Below are 14,508 nucleotides of genomic sequence, written 5' to 3'. Positions count from 1 at the left end.
CAGGACCTTCAAAAGCATTCTCCCAGGTGTGTTGGTTCTCAAATCACTTCTCAACTCTCAAAAATCTCAAATTTTGAGGAAAAAAAAAGCCCTCAATTTTTTTTCTCAAAATCTCAAATTCAAGATTTCAAAAATCTCAAATTGATGAACCAAAACCACTACACCGGGGGACTTTACTTACTGATTCCCTGAGCAGCCTGAAGTAACTTCTTCCCATGTCCAGGGTTGAAGTTTTGTTGGCACTTTTCCTCCTGTTGCCAGATATTTTAAACTCAATGGCTTCATGGCCACTGTGGCCAAGACAGCCGCCAATCTCCACTCAGGAGGATCACAAGATCCTCTCTGTTGACAAGCAACAGAGCAAGGAGGGAGGGCATCTTTCCGAGTCAGCCCTCTTAGGACCTGTAGCATGAAGTTGTCATCCACGTGATTCAGGAACACATAGGGAGTATACGAAAATTGTGTTAAAGAAACAGATGGTCATCAGATCCATTTTAAGGCCTGCTATGGATCTGATGACCATCTCCTCACCTAAATGTGTTCTCTGTGTGTCCAGGTCATTGTATTGTAATAAAGTATTTGAAATTAACCTCTTATGGAATGAGAAGAGGAGATTAAAAGATCCTGGAGTTCTGCTTGTGCCAAATCAAAGCTTCTGTGTGGAAGGTAAAGTGTAAGCAATGTGTGGTTATTGTATTTTTAGATATGCAGGGACTAAAAACTAAGAGAAATATGTATATCAATTTTAATAGAACCTTTTCCTAAATGCCATTATTTGCTGAAAAGTACAGTACTATCATGCAGAAGGGAAGACTGATGTAATTTAGACGTAAATTTAATGTGAGCAGGAGTATGTTTCATGGTTTCTCAGACAGTGTCACAACACACTACTGATTAAACATTCCATTGCAGACCAAAAGAGACAGAGTCATCAATTTTTACTTGAAATTAGTTGTATAAAACAACATATTAACTTTGCTCTCTGGTCCTGTCCACCCCCCATCCATTCCTCCTCTCTCAACCACTCCTCCTTTCCCTCAAATTGAAAAAAGAAGTTTCCTGCTCTCTCCACTAATCTTCACTAGTGGTGCTGAGCAGTACTGGATATGCTGTTCCAATGTGGTGCCCATGGCGCCAGACAACCATCTGTAGCTCGTACTCATCTATCTTCACTGTTTCACGTGTGACTCTTTCTTCAGACAGCAGGAAAATGACTGTGTAAAGGGCAAATTCAAACTCTGGGCTGACACCAATAAAGGTGCTTCCGACTGGCTTGACTGAGCCCTTCCAGCTGAACTGGATGCTCAAAACTTGGTCATCTTTATCAGGCTGAAAGCATAATGAAACAACAGAATTATCTCCAACACAGCTGTGACTGGACAGATAGAATTTCTGATTCTAGATTTTTGAGAGCTTTGTAAGATTTAGTCATCCTTGGTGTGCCTGGGTGCTCTAGCTGGGCACAATCTTTTCTCTGACTTCTGGAGCATACGTGATCATTTATCCCAACTAAGCCTCAGCAGTGTTGCAATTCTGTAAACACTAGCACTACATTTTAAAGTAGTTTTCATAAAAAAAGAAGCCAGAAGACATGTCATTGTTCATTCTTCTTATACACAGTTATGTACTGTATATACTTACTGCTGTTCAAAACACTGAGCCTATGATTGCATTATTACACTTGTTTCATTACAACTTTTATCTCTGGATCCATTTGTTTTACTTGCAACGGCCCCCAAAGGCTTGTTCTTACCCTGGTTTTGTTCTTCCGAGCTACGTATCCCTTGTAATCAATCTGGTTGCGCTTTTCCTGAAGGTAAAATTGCACCCAGTTGTGCAAACCTAAGATCTCTTTACCATGCCTTGTTTCTCCAACAAAAACATGTTCAAACCCACAAGAATCAGGTCTGTAATGAAGAAGAAAAAAATAATATACTTTGTAGTATATAGGTATTTTATATACTTCATAGAGCCATAGAATGGTTTGATTTGGAAGGGATGTTAAAGGCCATCTCATTCCAACCCCCTGCCATGGCAGGGACACCTGCCACTATCCCAGGTTGCTCAGAGCCCCATCCAGCCTGGCCTTGGACATGTCCAGTGATCCAGAGGCAGCCACATCTTCTCTGGGCAACCTGTGCCAGGGCCTCACCATCCTCACAGGGAACAATTTCTTCCTCATATCCAATCTGAACCCACTCTCTGTCATGCTGAAGCTATTCTGAAGCTGGCTTCCAGTTCTATGTGTAGCTGATGGCACTCAGGCTTACATTTACCTAAATCAGAATAGCAGAGAGATTATCACTGCCCACACCTATCCAACATACCTGTCTCCTTCTTTCCTGGCATAGAGCTGGAACCAGATGTCATAAAGCTGATGTTTGAAATCTGCAAGGTTTGGCCTTGCTAGGTTTTTTTTCAGCAGATAGTCATGAGCTAGCTGAAGGGTAGAAAAGCAAGATATATATACAGTTTACTTTTTAATCAGTGTTTTCAGTGACAAAAAAGATCTGTGTTACTCACTCTCATGACTTGTGTTGCTAAGACAGCATCAAGGAAACGGTTGTTTTCAACTATTTCTTCTGGAGTCACTACTTCTGCTACACCAGTTGATGTCTCATAGTTGTCCAATAAGGAAATAAAGGCTGCAGAAAAAGAGTAACTTTCAGTCTGCTCATATGCCTCATCCAGACAAAAGAGCGCCATCATAAAAAGCCACCACAGAATATGCCTTTTCAGCCCTTAGAGAAAGCCATTCCTTTATATGTTAGATTCTACTCTAAGGTATACTGTTAAGTGAAGGCCTCAAGGTGACTCAAGGCCAGATCACCACTGTACTTTTTATAGATCTTTTTAAAGATAAACAGCTACTGAGCTTCCTTATGGAGCCAAGGGCTGAAATAATAATGACGTACCAAAACAAATCATGTTTGCCCACCACAATTATAGACACAAGCTTAGGACCTTGAGCTATGCTGGCACAAGATTTTGTGTGCATTATTTCAGTAGAGGAATAATAGAGCATAAACCAATATCAGATGTCTTGAGCTTGATAAAAATTAGGGAAGGAAACATACATCCATAGACATGGCTGAAGTGTAGCCCCCAACAGAAATGCAAGACCTAGCTGTGGGTCTGGTACTATCTGAAAGGGCTTGGAAGTTGTAAGTAAGGGAGCAAAGATGAATTTGGTGTCTTTTTCAGTGCATAGAATCATAGAATGGTTTGGGTTGGAAGAGACCTTAAAGATCATCCAGTTCAAACTCCCTGCCATGGTCAGGAACACCTTCCACTATCCCAGGTTGCTCAGAGCCCTGTCCATCCTGGCCTTGGACACTGCCAGGGCTGGGGTAGCCACAGCTCCTCTGGACAAGCTGTTCACCATTATGTCCCAACAGCCCTCATAGGAAAGAATTTCTTTCTAAATTCTAATCTAAACCTCCTCTCTGTCAGTGTGAAGCCATTGCCCCTTCTCCTGTCACTCCAGGCCCTTATCAAGAGTCTCTCTCCATCTTTCCTGTGGGCTCCCTTCAAGCACTGCAAGGCCACAGTGAGGGCACCCCAAAGCCTTCTCTTCTCCAGGCTGCACAATCCCAATTCCCTCAGCCTTTCCTCCCAGCAGAGCTGCTCCATCCCTCTGATCCCCTTGGTGTCCCTGCTCTGGCCTGGCTCCAGCAGCTCCCTGTCCTTGCTGTGCTGGGCCCAGGGCTGGATGCAGCCCTGCAGGGGGGCTCAGCAGAGAGGGGCAGAGGGGCAGAATCCCCCCTGCCCTGCTGCCCTGGGGCTCTGGGTGCAGCCCAGCACAGGGGGGCTCTGCCTTGGGGCAGGGCCAGCTCTCACCCACAGCACCCAGGTCCTTCTGCCAGGGCTGCTCCCTCTGCTCATCCCCTGCCTGGATTGATCTCAGGGGCTGTTGTGACCCAGGTGAAGCTCCAACACTTGGTCTTGTTGAAGCCTGTGAGATTCCCTTGGGCCACTTCTGGAGCTGGTAAGTGTTTCATCCCGTTTACTTTGTAGTGGAAAGAGACAGAGAATTCAGATTTTGCCTGGGGCACAAAAGGATCCTCCTCCCGAGACTCAGGTACAGGTAATCTCCAAGCAACTGTTACAAAAACTCCCTTCAAATGACCTGCAGTCTGATGATCCTCACCACCATCCAAATTATATACAATGTTATATTTTAGGCAAACATGTCAAATACAGCACAGATTTTTATATCACATCCACTATTAACAAAAGAACACGTCTCACTTGCAAAAGTTTTTATGCTCCTCAGGCGTTCTTCATTTACATTGTGAAACAGATGTCTGGCTGCGTTGTCCTGGACAGCCGTGTCCCCTTGCTGTGCTGGACCTGCTTTTCCCTAGCAAAAATGGAGGAAAATAAGGAGTAAGATGTCCTTAGAGGAAACAGTGCCTGCCTTTGTGATAATCAAACCAAACGCCATAATGCCATCAGCATTCTTTGCTAGGAATTGTCTTCCTGTGAAATGAGAGACAATATTACAGAACTGCCAGCATAAAGAAAAAAGAGTACCTCTGACATCTGTAAGAGCCTGTAATTTCAGTTTCCTCAGAGATGATTGTAATGGCCCATGTGATCGTTCAGTTCTGCTCAGTAACCAGCTGTGCTATTATACTATATAAATCACAAATGGTAAACAGAAGTAATGTAGAGCAAGTAATGTGGTCCCTCCCACCACATATAAATAACAGGGAGATTTGGTTGCCTTCTGTGTCTGCAATTTTAAGGAGGCTTTCCTGATAATTTTCAAATTTCTATTTCATAAAGGGCTTTCTGAAGGAAAGAAGATAGTAGATGAGTAGCAGCTTGTTAACACAGGCAAGAGGTACTAGAGCCTTGTTCTGACAAATGCAGAAACCATATGGCAGAAGTTTTCCCCACACACAATTTGGCTTGAGGTAGATACCACTATTTCAAGTTTATCAGCAACAGGAAATTATCTGTTACAATATGAAGCAACATTGGAATAAAGTGTTTGAGTAACATTGGAATAAAGCGTTTGAGTAACATCAGAATAAAGTGAGTTCTTGTGTGAGTAGAAAATTGGATTGTGAATATTCTGGCCTATTGCAATTTGTGGCCAAAACACATGTCATGTTTGCACTGCACTGAGCTAGCAAGGAGTGAAATGGCTGGTTATAAAATCTCTCACTCCTCTCTCACATTTCCCTGGGACTGGAAGCAACAGTCCTGAGATCTTCACCCACTCCTCTCTGCTACTCCCTGCTCTCCCAGAGAAACCCAGGAAATTCTCAAATTCCTCTCTTATTCCCCTAAGAATGACTTGGGGGACCTATCTCCCTTTCTCCCTCAATGCAAGTCACCCACACCCCACACACAAGCTGTCATTCACACTGAAACACACAGGGTGGAGCAGAACATCTCTAGTGCTGCTCAAAGTGTGGTTAACACTGAATTTAGACTATTTCTCAGGGAGTCATCTTTTTGGGTTTTGAAAGCCTCCAAAGATGGAGATTTCACAGCTTCTCTGAGCATCCTGTTCCTTTGTTTTTGTTGAATTTCATGATGTTCCTTTCACTAGCATATTTCTCCAGCCTGCCTATGTCCAGTGGAAGAGAAGCCCTGCATCTGAGCATACCAATTTCATCACCACAGTTTGCTGTCATCTGCAAAACTGGAAGGGCTGCACGCTAGTTGTTCCTCCTCCAGCTCACGGATAGAGAGATGAAATAATACAGGACCCAAGACAGACACCTGAAAGACTCAACTTGTAACCAAGGTAAGTGTGAGCCATTTGTATTCTCTGTATTGTTCCCTCTCCTAAGGGATGCTTTCCCCACTGGACATGACAAAGCACAGGCAACTTTTTAAGCAAAAGGCACTTTTGTATAGGTGGCCTTTGAGTCACAGTGAGACATATGTATTGTAGAGATGGCCCTGCCCCGATAAGTCCCAGTTGCTCTTGATGGGTTGCAGCTGCGATGTCCTTCAGTGGGCTGCAGCTGTGGCTAGTAAAGATAACTAGGATAAAAGGGGGTAGGTTGGCCAGTTGGGGGGAAGCTTTGGAGGAGCCCTGATGAAGGAGGAACAACACTGCTGTGAAGAGCTGCTTGTGAGAAAACCACCCAGAAGGTATGGGATGCTAGAAATCTGATAACAACAGTATGGGACTCTAGGAATATGAAACACTTTTGCAGGCACCTTTTCCTGCAGCACCACACTGCCCTTAATCCTGGCTTGGCAATTGGTTACCTGCACATCAATTGTGTAGTCTCTCCCAGGCCTAAGGCGGTGAACATCTGCATCCCACATCTCATTGAAAAGCTTAGAAAGTTCATTATTTAAGGTCTTCCTGCCAAAAAATACAGAGGAATGCATGTAAGGCAGAAAAAAAGGCATGTGCTGTTATTTCTGCAAGACACTTGCAGAGTCTTCTAATGCCTCTCCATGTTCTGGATATCATCCTGGCATCAAGTTTCATTTTCTCCCCACACGTTCCTTTCAGTGCCACTGTGAAACCCACAATCCTTATGGTCCATGTTCCTTTTTAAAGAATGCAGGTAACCTGTAAGGAAACCTGAGTCTTCCCTTAGACTGTCAGACATCAAAGTTCTTGTTGATAAGTTCCTGTGGTTTCCCATGCAATGAAACAAAAAGGAAGATGGTGGTGTTTCATTCCTGAGGATTCTGCGCACAAACCAGAGGCAAGCAGGAGATTGTTCCCAGCATGCAGCAACACTGCCAACAGAACAGGAAGGAAAAAATTCTCCCTATGATGCTTTTCTCACAGCAACCTTATAAACTCTTCCCTTCTTCCTTCAAGCAAGATTCCACATAGAATGTTTTCCTTTGCCATGGGATTATCCCAGCATAAAGGTAGTGGTGACAAAGGGTAAGTAAGGCTCTAAACACCATGTCTGCATGCAATAAAAATCCATCGTGTACTGATCACTGATGCACATACCTACCCCAGCTTCTCCTTCCCTAATTTTTAATGGAGTCTTGTCCAGCATAATAGTGTACGGTTTTCAGAAGTCTGTCCATTCATCTATCAACAAAATTTAGGTAGGGTTGTGTGTTGGTTTGGCATGGCCTGGTTTTTGGTAGCTGGGAAGAGCACAGAGGTTGCTGCTGGGAGCTTCCACTGTGCCCAGAAGAGTCAATGCCTGGTGGCTCTGAAGGTGGACATGCTGCTGGCCAAGGCTGGGCCAGTTAGAGGTGATGGTAAGGCCTCTGTCATAACAGATTCAAGAAGAAAATCAGCACAAATTAGGCACAGCTCTATTCCTAGCCAGAGGAGGAAGTGAGAATATGTGAGGGAAACAAGATGGTGACCCAAGGTCAGTGCAGAAGCAGGGGAGGACGTGCTCCAGGCACCAGAGCTGAGGTTCCTCTGCAGGCTGTGGTGAGACCATGGTGAAGCAGCTGTGCCCATGGGGATCCATGGGGAATGCAGAGATCCACCCACAGCCTGTGGGGAAGGTGCCCATGCTGGAGCAGGTGGATACCTGGAGGAGGCCATGATCCAGTGGAAGACCCACTGGAGAGAGGGGGCCCTTGATCCTAAGCTGTCCTTGGAGGACTGCACCCCGTGAAGAGAGAGACCCACATTGCAGCAGTTTTGAGAGGACTAACTGCCATGGGAGAGACTCATAGTGCAGCAGTTTTGGGAGGACTACTGCTCGTGAGATTTGGACCCACACTGGAGAAGTTCACCAAGAACTGTCTCCTGTGGGAAGGAACCCCACAGTCTCACAGGGGAAGGGCTCCTCTTCCTGAGCAGCAGCAGAAGACCTTGGGTGATAAGCTAACAAAAAAATCCCCATGGCCTGTCTCCCTGCACTGTTGGTGGGAAGGAGGGAGGGGCTTGGGGTAAAAATGTGTTTTAATGGCTTATTTTGCTTCTCATTCTCTTCTTCTGACTCTGTTAGTAATAAATTCACTTTGTATTTCTAAGCTGAGCCTGTTTTGGCCTTGGGAGTGTTTTCTCACAGTCCCTATCTCAACTCATGAACCCTTTGTTAATTTTTTTCTCTCCTCTACCTAGCTGTGATAGGAGAGGGTGAGGGAATGATTCTTGTGGGTGCCTGGTATTTGGCCAATGTCAAACCATGACAGGTTGTTACTGTGATGAAGTGCCCAGAGGTAGCTCCAGTTTCAAGTACATTATGTTCACACTAAGAGGGGATCAGGACAACAGAGTAGAGGAAACGAGAGGTGGCTTAATCTTTAATTAACTGACAGGGGAATCAATCAGTTACAAACCAACACATGCATCAAACCCAGAGAAGAACCACCTGATCATTTTGAGTTCTCCTCCAAAAGAGATGTTTTCCAGAAAAGAAGAAAAGTACAGAAATATGTCAACAATTGGTATTTCTTTTAAAAAGCTCTTGGAACAACTGCCATGATTTTAACAACTGGCTTTCCCAGACTGAACCAAGGCACATTCAAGCCCAGCTCTGAATCTCTGATTAGAGTTAAGCCTTCTCCTTCTGTTCTGCTAAGGGTAGAGATAACTTGCTGCATCCTCCTACCAGTGGCAAATTCCATGCTCTCCAGCAGGAAGAGCAAAGAAAGATTGTGGCAAAGGCATAAGGGCAGGGCAGATAACCATAATTACAGCAACTGCCACACCTCAGCCTGCCTGCAGCTGTGGATCTGAGCCACTGTGCTCCTGAGCGGTGCTGGAGGCACAGTCCATTTTCCCTTGGGTTCTCTGGTACTTTGGGATAGCTGTGGATGGGAAATCTAAAAGATCACTTGAATTTTTAACTGGCCTTGAACACATGTCAATACCTGAAGAAAGGAAAACTTTGTACTTTGGTAGCCAAAGGACATGTTCATTGCCTGGATAAACAGGAATGTGAAGGAAGAGTTGTGCTGGGAACAGGTGCTTGCATGGATCTCACAGAGGAGCTTCATTCAGCCTTTGCCCAAAACCCAGGCTCTGCTTGTGCAGTCAGTGGGGCATTGTCAGCAAACGAGGCCCTTGCTCAGTGTCCCAGGGAGCTGCCTCAGCAGCCACCAACAGCAGCAGTTTTATTTATTTCCTGCCATGCTTCCATATTCTTTCTGGAGTCTTATGAAGAGCAAGCCCTTCTTGAAAGAGCCTACAAACCAACACCAAACAGAAAACTGCTCACTTCAGCAGCTCAGCTGAAGGCCCAGCAACAGGACTGGTGAGCTCACAGAAAAGTACTGGAAATGTTTTTCAAACTTCAAGCCTTTACCTTGGACTGCCCTAATTTTATTGGATCACTTTTGTGCTGTATTCTGGACCCTCCTGCTGTCTGCTCCTCTGTACCAGTTTATCCTGTTTGAGAACCATCATATTATGTTTAATAGAGCTTTTACTTTGGAAGGGATTACTGCTGGTAAAGAGGAGTCTGCTGCCTGCTGAACATCCAAGGTATGTGGAGCATTAGAGAGGGTGTCACTTGGGTTCTATTATAATATTTTGTTTCTCAGATACATATTTTATATACATATCTTTTACTATGTGTATATTTTGGTAACAGTCACCGATCTAGGAGAGATCTATCATCTCCTTAATGCCCACTTGCTCTCAGTCTGCTCTTAGCAGATTTGTCCTGTGTTTATAAAGCAGTTTGATCTTCCTCCTTTAGAAATATTATGAAATATCACATGAGTTCAAGGTGTCTATTCAGGAGAGGGTTACAATAAGAGCGTATTACAGATTTCAATCCTTATTTTTGTTCTATAAATATACTTCTCCTACTAGTATTTCTCCATTCAGGAAACTTGTCCAAAATTGATATCACTAAATTTTACAATGTAAAAGCCTCTACTGTCCTTTATCTCTGCTAGGTGCTACCACAATATCATCATGGACTTTTCCTCTCCTTTGTTGTCCCTTTAATTTCCAAACAGAGAGAGCACCTGTTTATGCTGTAACTGAAGACTGAAAAAATATACCCTTGCCAATGCAAAAAACTTGTCTAGCAACTTATACAGTCACCTTGTAAAACTCTTTCTGGATGGTATCTCTTTTAAAGGGGCCATAAACTTAGCTTACACATGCAAGGTGAGACAACTTAAATGAGAAGATGCCCAACACCTTCATGCAAATCTGTGACACACCAGCATGTAGGTACGGTTGTTCTGAAAAATGGTATTGCATATTTTCTCCCTGGTTTTCAACACAATGGCATGGGTGACTCAAACCAGAGATTTTTATCATCAATTCTCAATCTTTTCCCTGTGTGAAAGCTCTGAGTTGTGAGATTTATGCTTGCACATAGAGTTAATTATTTCTGTGCAAGAAGTCTGGCCAATTGGATTTTGTCCAGTCGGAGCCTTGCTTGGATGTGCTCATGTGAGCAAAGCACCACCCCAGTAACAACACTCAGTCTGCACTTTTAAGAGCTGAGAAAACCTGGGAGAGGCTCTTTGCAATAGCAATTGATGCACCAGCAGTGTGTTTAGAGCCAAAGAATCTAACATCTCCATTTTCTTCTTCATTCTACCCAAAACAATGCTCCAAGAACAAGACCTTATTGCTATAAATCAGAAATTATTCAAGACATGAAAAGAACTAAAGGTCAGTGGCAAATAATGTGAGAAAGTCAACACTGTTAGAGCAAGAAGAACAGGTATTGCAAATGGGTCACACGAAGCCCTGCAAATAAGGTCTGATTGTGCACCTTCTCCAAAGTAAATTTACTTTCAGAGATCCTTTCAACAATATGCAATTTTATACAGCCCTTAACCTTTATATAGAGAAGAAAGGGATTTGGAACATCTGATGAGCAGCCATTTACAAGAAGTTTCCAACAATTTTAAAAACTTAGTTCAAAAGTTTGAAATACATGCAACAGAAGATAGAAACAATTTATGACAAACAGAAGATAGAAACAATTCTCTAGATTTTCATCTTATGCCAGTGCCTATGTCTTCTATTTGAGTCCAGTGATTTTTATTTTTAATGTAAAGCCAGTATTTAAAATACCTAAAAACACATAAGGCAGGTTTTGTATGTCGAAAGGAAAAGGCAGTGCCAAGGGGCAAACATGAGAGTGGAACAATCTGCCAAGGTCCTGGGCAGGCAGCTGATGTCTGAAGAACTGATTCTGAGTTATCAGCTATATTTAAGCACAATCTGATTTTACCATCACCTGTATTTTAAGCTAGTGGTTCAGTAGCCTCACCGATGTTGTACACTGAAGTGAGTCAGTAAAACAGAATAGAAAGAGGAAGAGAGTTCTTGCTGTGCTGCATGTCATGTAATATTCACCCTTGCAGAGAAAAATATATCCCATCCCCCCTACCCTGCCTGTTAGAGGAGAACCAGTATGATTGTCTCTTACCCACTCGCCATGCTGGGAAGAAGTTTTTCTCTTGGGAAATACTCTGAGCAGGGAGAAGGCAGCCAGAAGCTCAGCAATCCTCCTGCCGTCCAAGGCACGAGCTGTGCTCCCCTCCCACTGCTCTTGCCCTCTGAGGACTGTCACTCAGCCTGGCAGGAAGGCACAGGAGAGGCAGGAGGTGCCAGTTCCCACAAGAGTCTGAGGATGGCACCAGAACTCACACTGCTCTCGGCGCAGGAACACTCACACCAGGAACTCAGAGGCACCTGTAGCAGGCTCCTGCCTCACCTGCTCTTGCATCATGGATTACTTGCCAAATGGATTTTATGTCTCTGGAGGAAGTTTTAGCCCAGAAAGAAGCAGTGCAATCTGAAAGCCTTGAAATGGATGGGACGTTCTAGTCCTGTTATTCTGTATCCAGTTATTATTTGACAGTAGAAGGGAAGATGATAATTAATCTGAGATCAAAAAAAATCAAAGGTGGTGAAGGACAAAACCCCAACAAATGCATCTCTAGTTACAGCTGAAACTGCTATGTGTGATCTTATTAATATTAGGAGGTGATATAAGCAGGAAATGTTTTAGAAACAGAACTTTGCGTGTGCCACTGGAAGCAAGTAGTGGCAGGTGCTGATGCCTGTCCTGGGAAGCTTGCATTTATTATGTGCCTAAATCAACCCTCACATGGTTTGAAGCTTCTTGTTGTTTGGCTGGTATTTGTGACATCTTCTTCTTCATCATAATAAATTTCTGAAAAGCATAGCTTTAGGTCTAAACTAGATATATGTATATAGAGAAGCCAGAATGGCTTGATGCTTGCTACCAGTCATACAAGTGGCTCTGCACCTCTGGTCCATGAACCCCTTCAAAGAATCAATTTAGGGCCAAATAAAGCCCCTGGTGATGAAAACACACAAAATTGCATAGGGAACAAGACATGTAGCCCACTTAAAACACTTAAAAGTGAAGCTTCCTTCTGACACTGGTAGGGTAAATTAAAGTATCTCAAAACTGAATATCCTTAATTTTAACAGATTTTTTTTAACCATCTTTGGTTAGTATTTATTGCAGTTCAGGGTAAACAAGGTAAATGACAAAAATCCAGTGTCCTGGATTTGTCAACTGCACCAGTTTATCAACTGAATGCAGGAAATCTTCTTCTGTGCTTTCATTTAAAATACAAAAGCCAGTGGGCATATTCTGTCTATTAAAAAAATGCAACTTCTTTACTCACATTAGGAGAAAGAGCCCAGATGGGACCCCAGGGAATTTTCACTTACAAAGCAGCATCATCACTGGACTCAATGGTTTTAAGTTAATCTTTAATAAAATTACAGCTCAGTAGCATCACCAGCAATTTCACAACAAACTGTGTACTTGTAAGTCTTTTAAAATTTCTGTCTTTTGATTTGGACACTGATATAAGAAAAATGCAGAGATCCTGAGGAGACTGAAAGAGTGTGTTTGCCAACAGAAACTAAACACTGATCAAAGGCCAATTAGATCAGCACAGAGTCTGGGTCATTCCTGGGTCTAATGCAGAAAAAGAGTGAGCAGAGAGCAGCCTTGGTATCCACATGGGTGTTATTATAGATATTGGCTTCCTCTGCAGCACAGCCCAGCCAGTGCTTTGTCAAACCCCTTGCACAGGGCAGCGGACATGGGTTTTGTACAAGAGTTGAGGCCAGGCTGCCTCTGTGCTCTGTTCCTCTTTTTCTGTCCCAAGGGAAGGGGGGACTGTTTGGTGCTGTCTCACACACAGCCAGCATTTCCAAAGGAGGGCAGAGAACTTCTAGAAGTTCTGTCTGACAAAACCACCACCTCAAGCATCAGAAGCTGACCTTTGCCAACGTAAAGGATCAAGGAGATCCTGGGAATAAAACATGTTTCTAAAGCATGTAAGCATCTCTAGGCATTTCTGGCCTAAATATTTTACTCTTCTGGTCACAGTGGCCAACTAATAAGTGTTGGTTTGTCACCTCTAGTCTGGTTCTTACACTTCCCTGAGGGGAGAAAGAGTTATTTAAACCTCTTTGGTTAATCTAGAGAGGTGTGAGTGAGAACACTGAGTTTTACAGGCTTCCAGACCAAAGCAGGCAGGGCTCACTCCAGCACAAAGGGCACGTTGGGGCTGGGCAGGCTCGCTCAGGGAGACTGAGTAAAAGCTGCCAGCTGGAACAAGCACCCTGCAGAGCTACAGCACACTTAGCCCTTGGCCAGGAAAAGGCAGAGCAGGGCTTTGCATGGGTCACATTTTGCATGGAAAGAGGAAAGCTTATGAGACACTGAGGATGCTGGACATTCCCATGGGAGCTTTGGCTATTGCTGGCAAGACCCACAAGCTGACCCACACTGAAAAGCAGTGGAGACAGAGCCTGGGCTGGTCACTTGGAAGCCAGCCAGGTCAGAGCACAGTGAAAGCCAGGCATGGGTACATTGAGGATTCCACCCTTTCTTAAATATTAATATTCAAGTTGGAGCCTCTCCTGCCAGATTTTTTCCCAACAAACTCCAGGATCCCTGTGCCTGTCTCAGTTATCTCCCTTTTCCTAAGCCTCACCCTCTGGGTCCTGGAGTCCTTCTCTGTAGCCAGTGGTGTTACAATCCCTGCACTTACTGGGGAGTTTCTGGTGGAGGAGCTGCCGTCCTGAAAGAGAAAACTATGAGGATTACAGAGCCAGGCATGCTCTTGTCATAGAAAAAACAGGAATAAATAATTCCATCCTTGCAGCTAAATGTGCATACATGGACTGAGGCACAACCTTCTTAGCATTAGGTTGGTCTGTTAATATTCTTTCACTTCCCAGAGGTAATTCCCAAGTTTAATAAGTTAATCATGATGGACTTACTTATGTTCTCACAGCCAGATGAGCCAGCTGCACACTCAGCAAACCATGAGAGCGAAAGAAAATATCTGCTTGGGCACACAGGGGTTCAGCCCCTCTGTGTGAGCCTAGGAGATAAGGGAGGACATTTTTTTAATTACTATTTTGTTTTTAGGACTGCCAAGCATACACCTTTCTTGATTTTGTAAGGAGAAACTGTCTAGGAATCACTGAAGGCATGTTGTGAGGACATAATATGTGAAGACATATTAATTAAAAAGATTTAAAGTGTTTCATGGTTAGCGAAGACACAAAGACACATGTGGTTATTAGTCACTAATTTTCACACATTGGTGTAAACCAATATT

General features: G+C 43.7%; 1 protein-coding gene across 1 annotated transcript; it reads right to left on the bottom strand.

The window, feature by feature from the left end:
- Positions 1 to 1,071: 1,071 nt before the first annotated feature.
- On the bottom strand, positions 1,072 to 7,507 carry LOC135456408 (poly(U)-specific endoribonuclease-A-like). The gene is made up of 7 exons (XM_064730243.1): positions 7,494 to 7,507; positions 6,238 to 6,337; positions 4,252 to 4,363; positions 2,524 to 2,645; positions 2,328 to 2,440; positions 1,754 to 1,907; positions 1,072 to 1,329 (listed from the first exon to the last, which is right to left on the bottom strand). The coding sequence occupies exons 1-7, from the start codon at positions 7,505 to 7,507 to the stop codon at positions 1,072 to 1,074; spliced, it is 873 nt and encodes a 290-aa protein (XP_064586313.1).
- Between the last annotated feature and the right edge of the window lie 7,001 nt (positions 7,508 to 14,508).

This window comes from Zonotrichia leucophrys, chromosome 1A (genome assembly GCF_028769735.1).
Source record: "Zonotrichia leucophrys gambelii isolate GWCS_2022_RI chromosome 1A, RI_Zleu_2.0, whole genome shotgun sequence".
In the NCBI taxonomy this organism is placed as follows: Eukaryota; Metazoa; Chordata; class Aves; order Passeriformes; family Passerellidae; genus Zonotrichia; species Zonotrichia leucophrys.
This window is presented reverse-complemented; position numbering and strand designations above follow the sequence as displayed.

Coding starts and splice junctions, on each gene's coding strand:
- LOC135456408 (XM_064730243.1), bottom strand. Junction 4,364..6,237: donor ACTACACAATTGATGTGCAG/GTAACCAATTGC, acceptor CATTTTTGCTAG/GGAAAAGCAGGTCCAGCACA. Junction 1,908..2,327: donor GCCAGGAAAGAAGGAGACAG/GTATGTTGGATA, acceptor TCTTCATTACAG/ACCTGATTCTTGTGGGTTTG.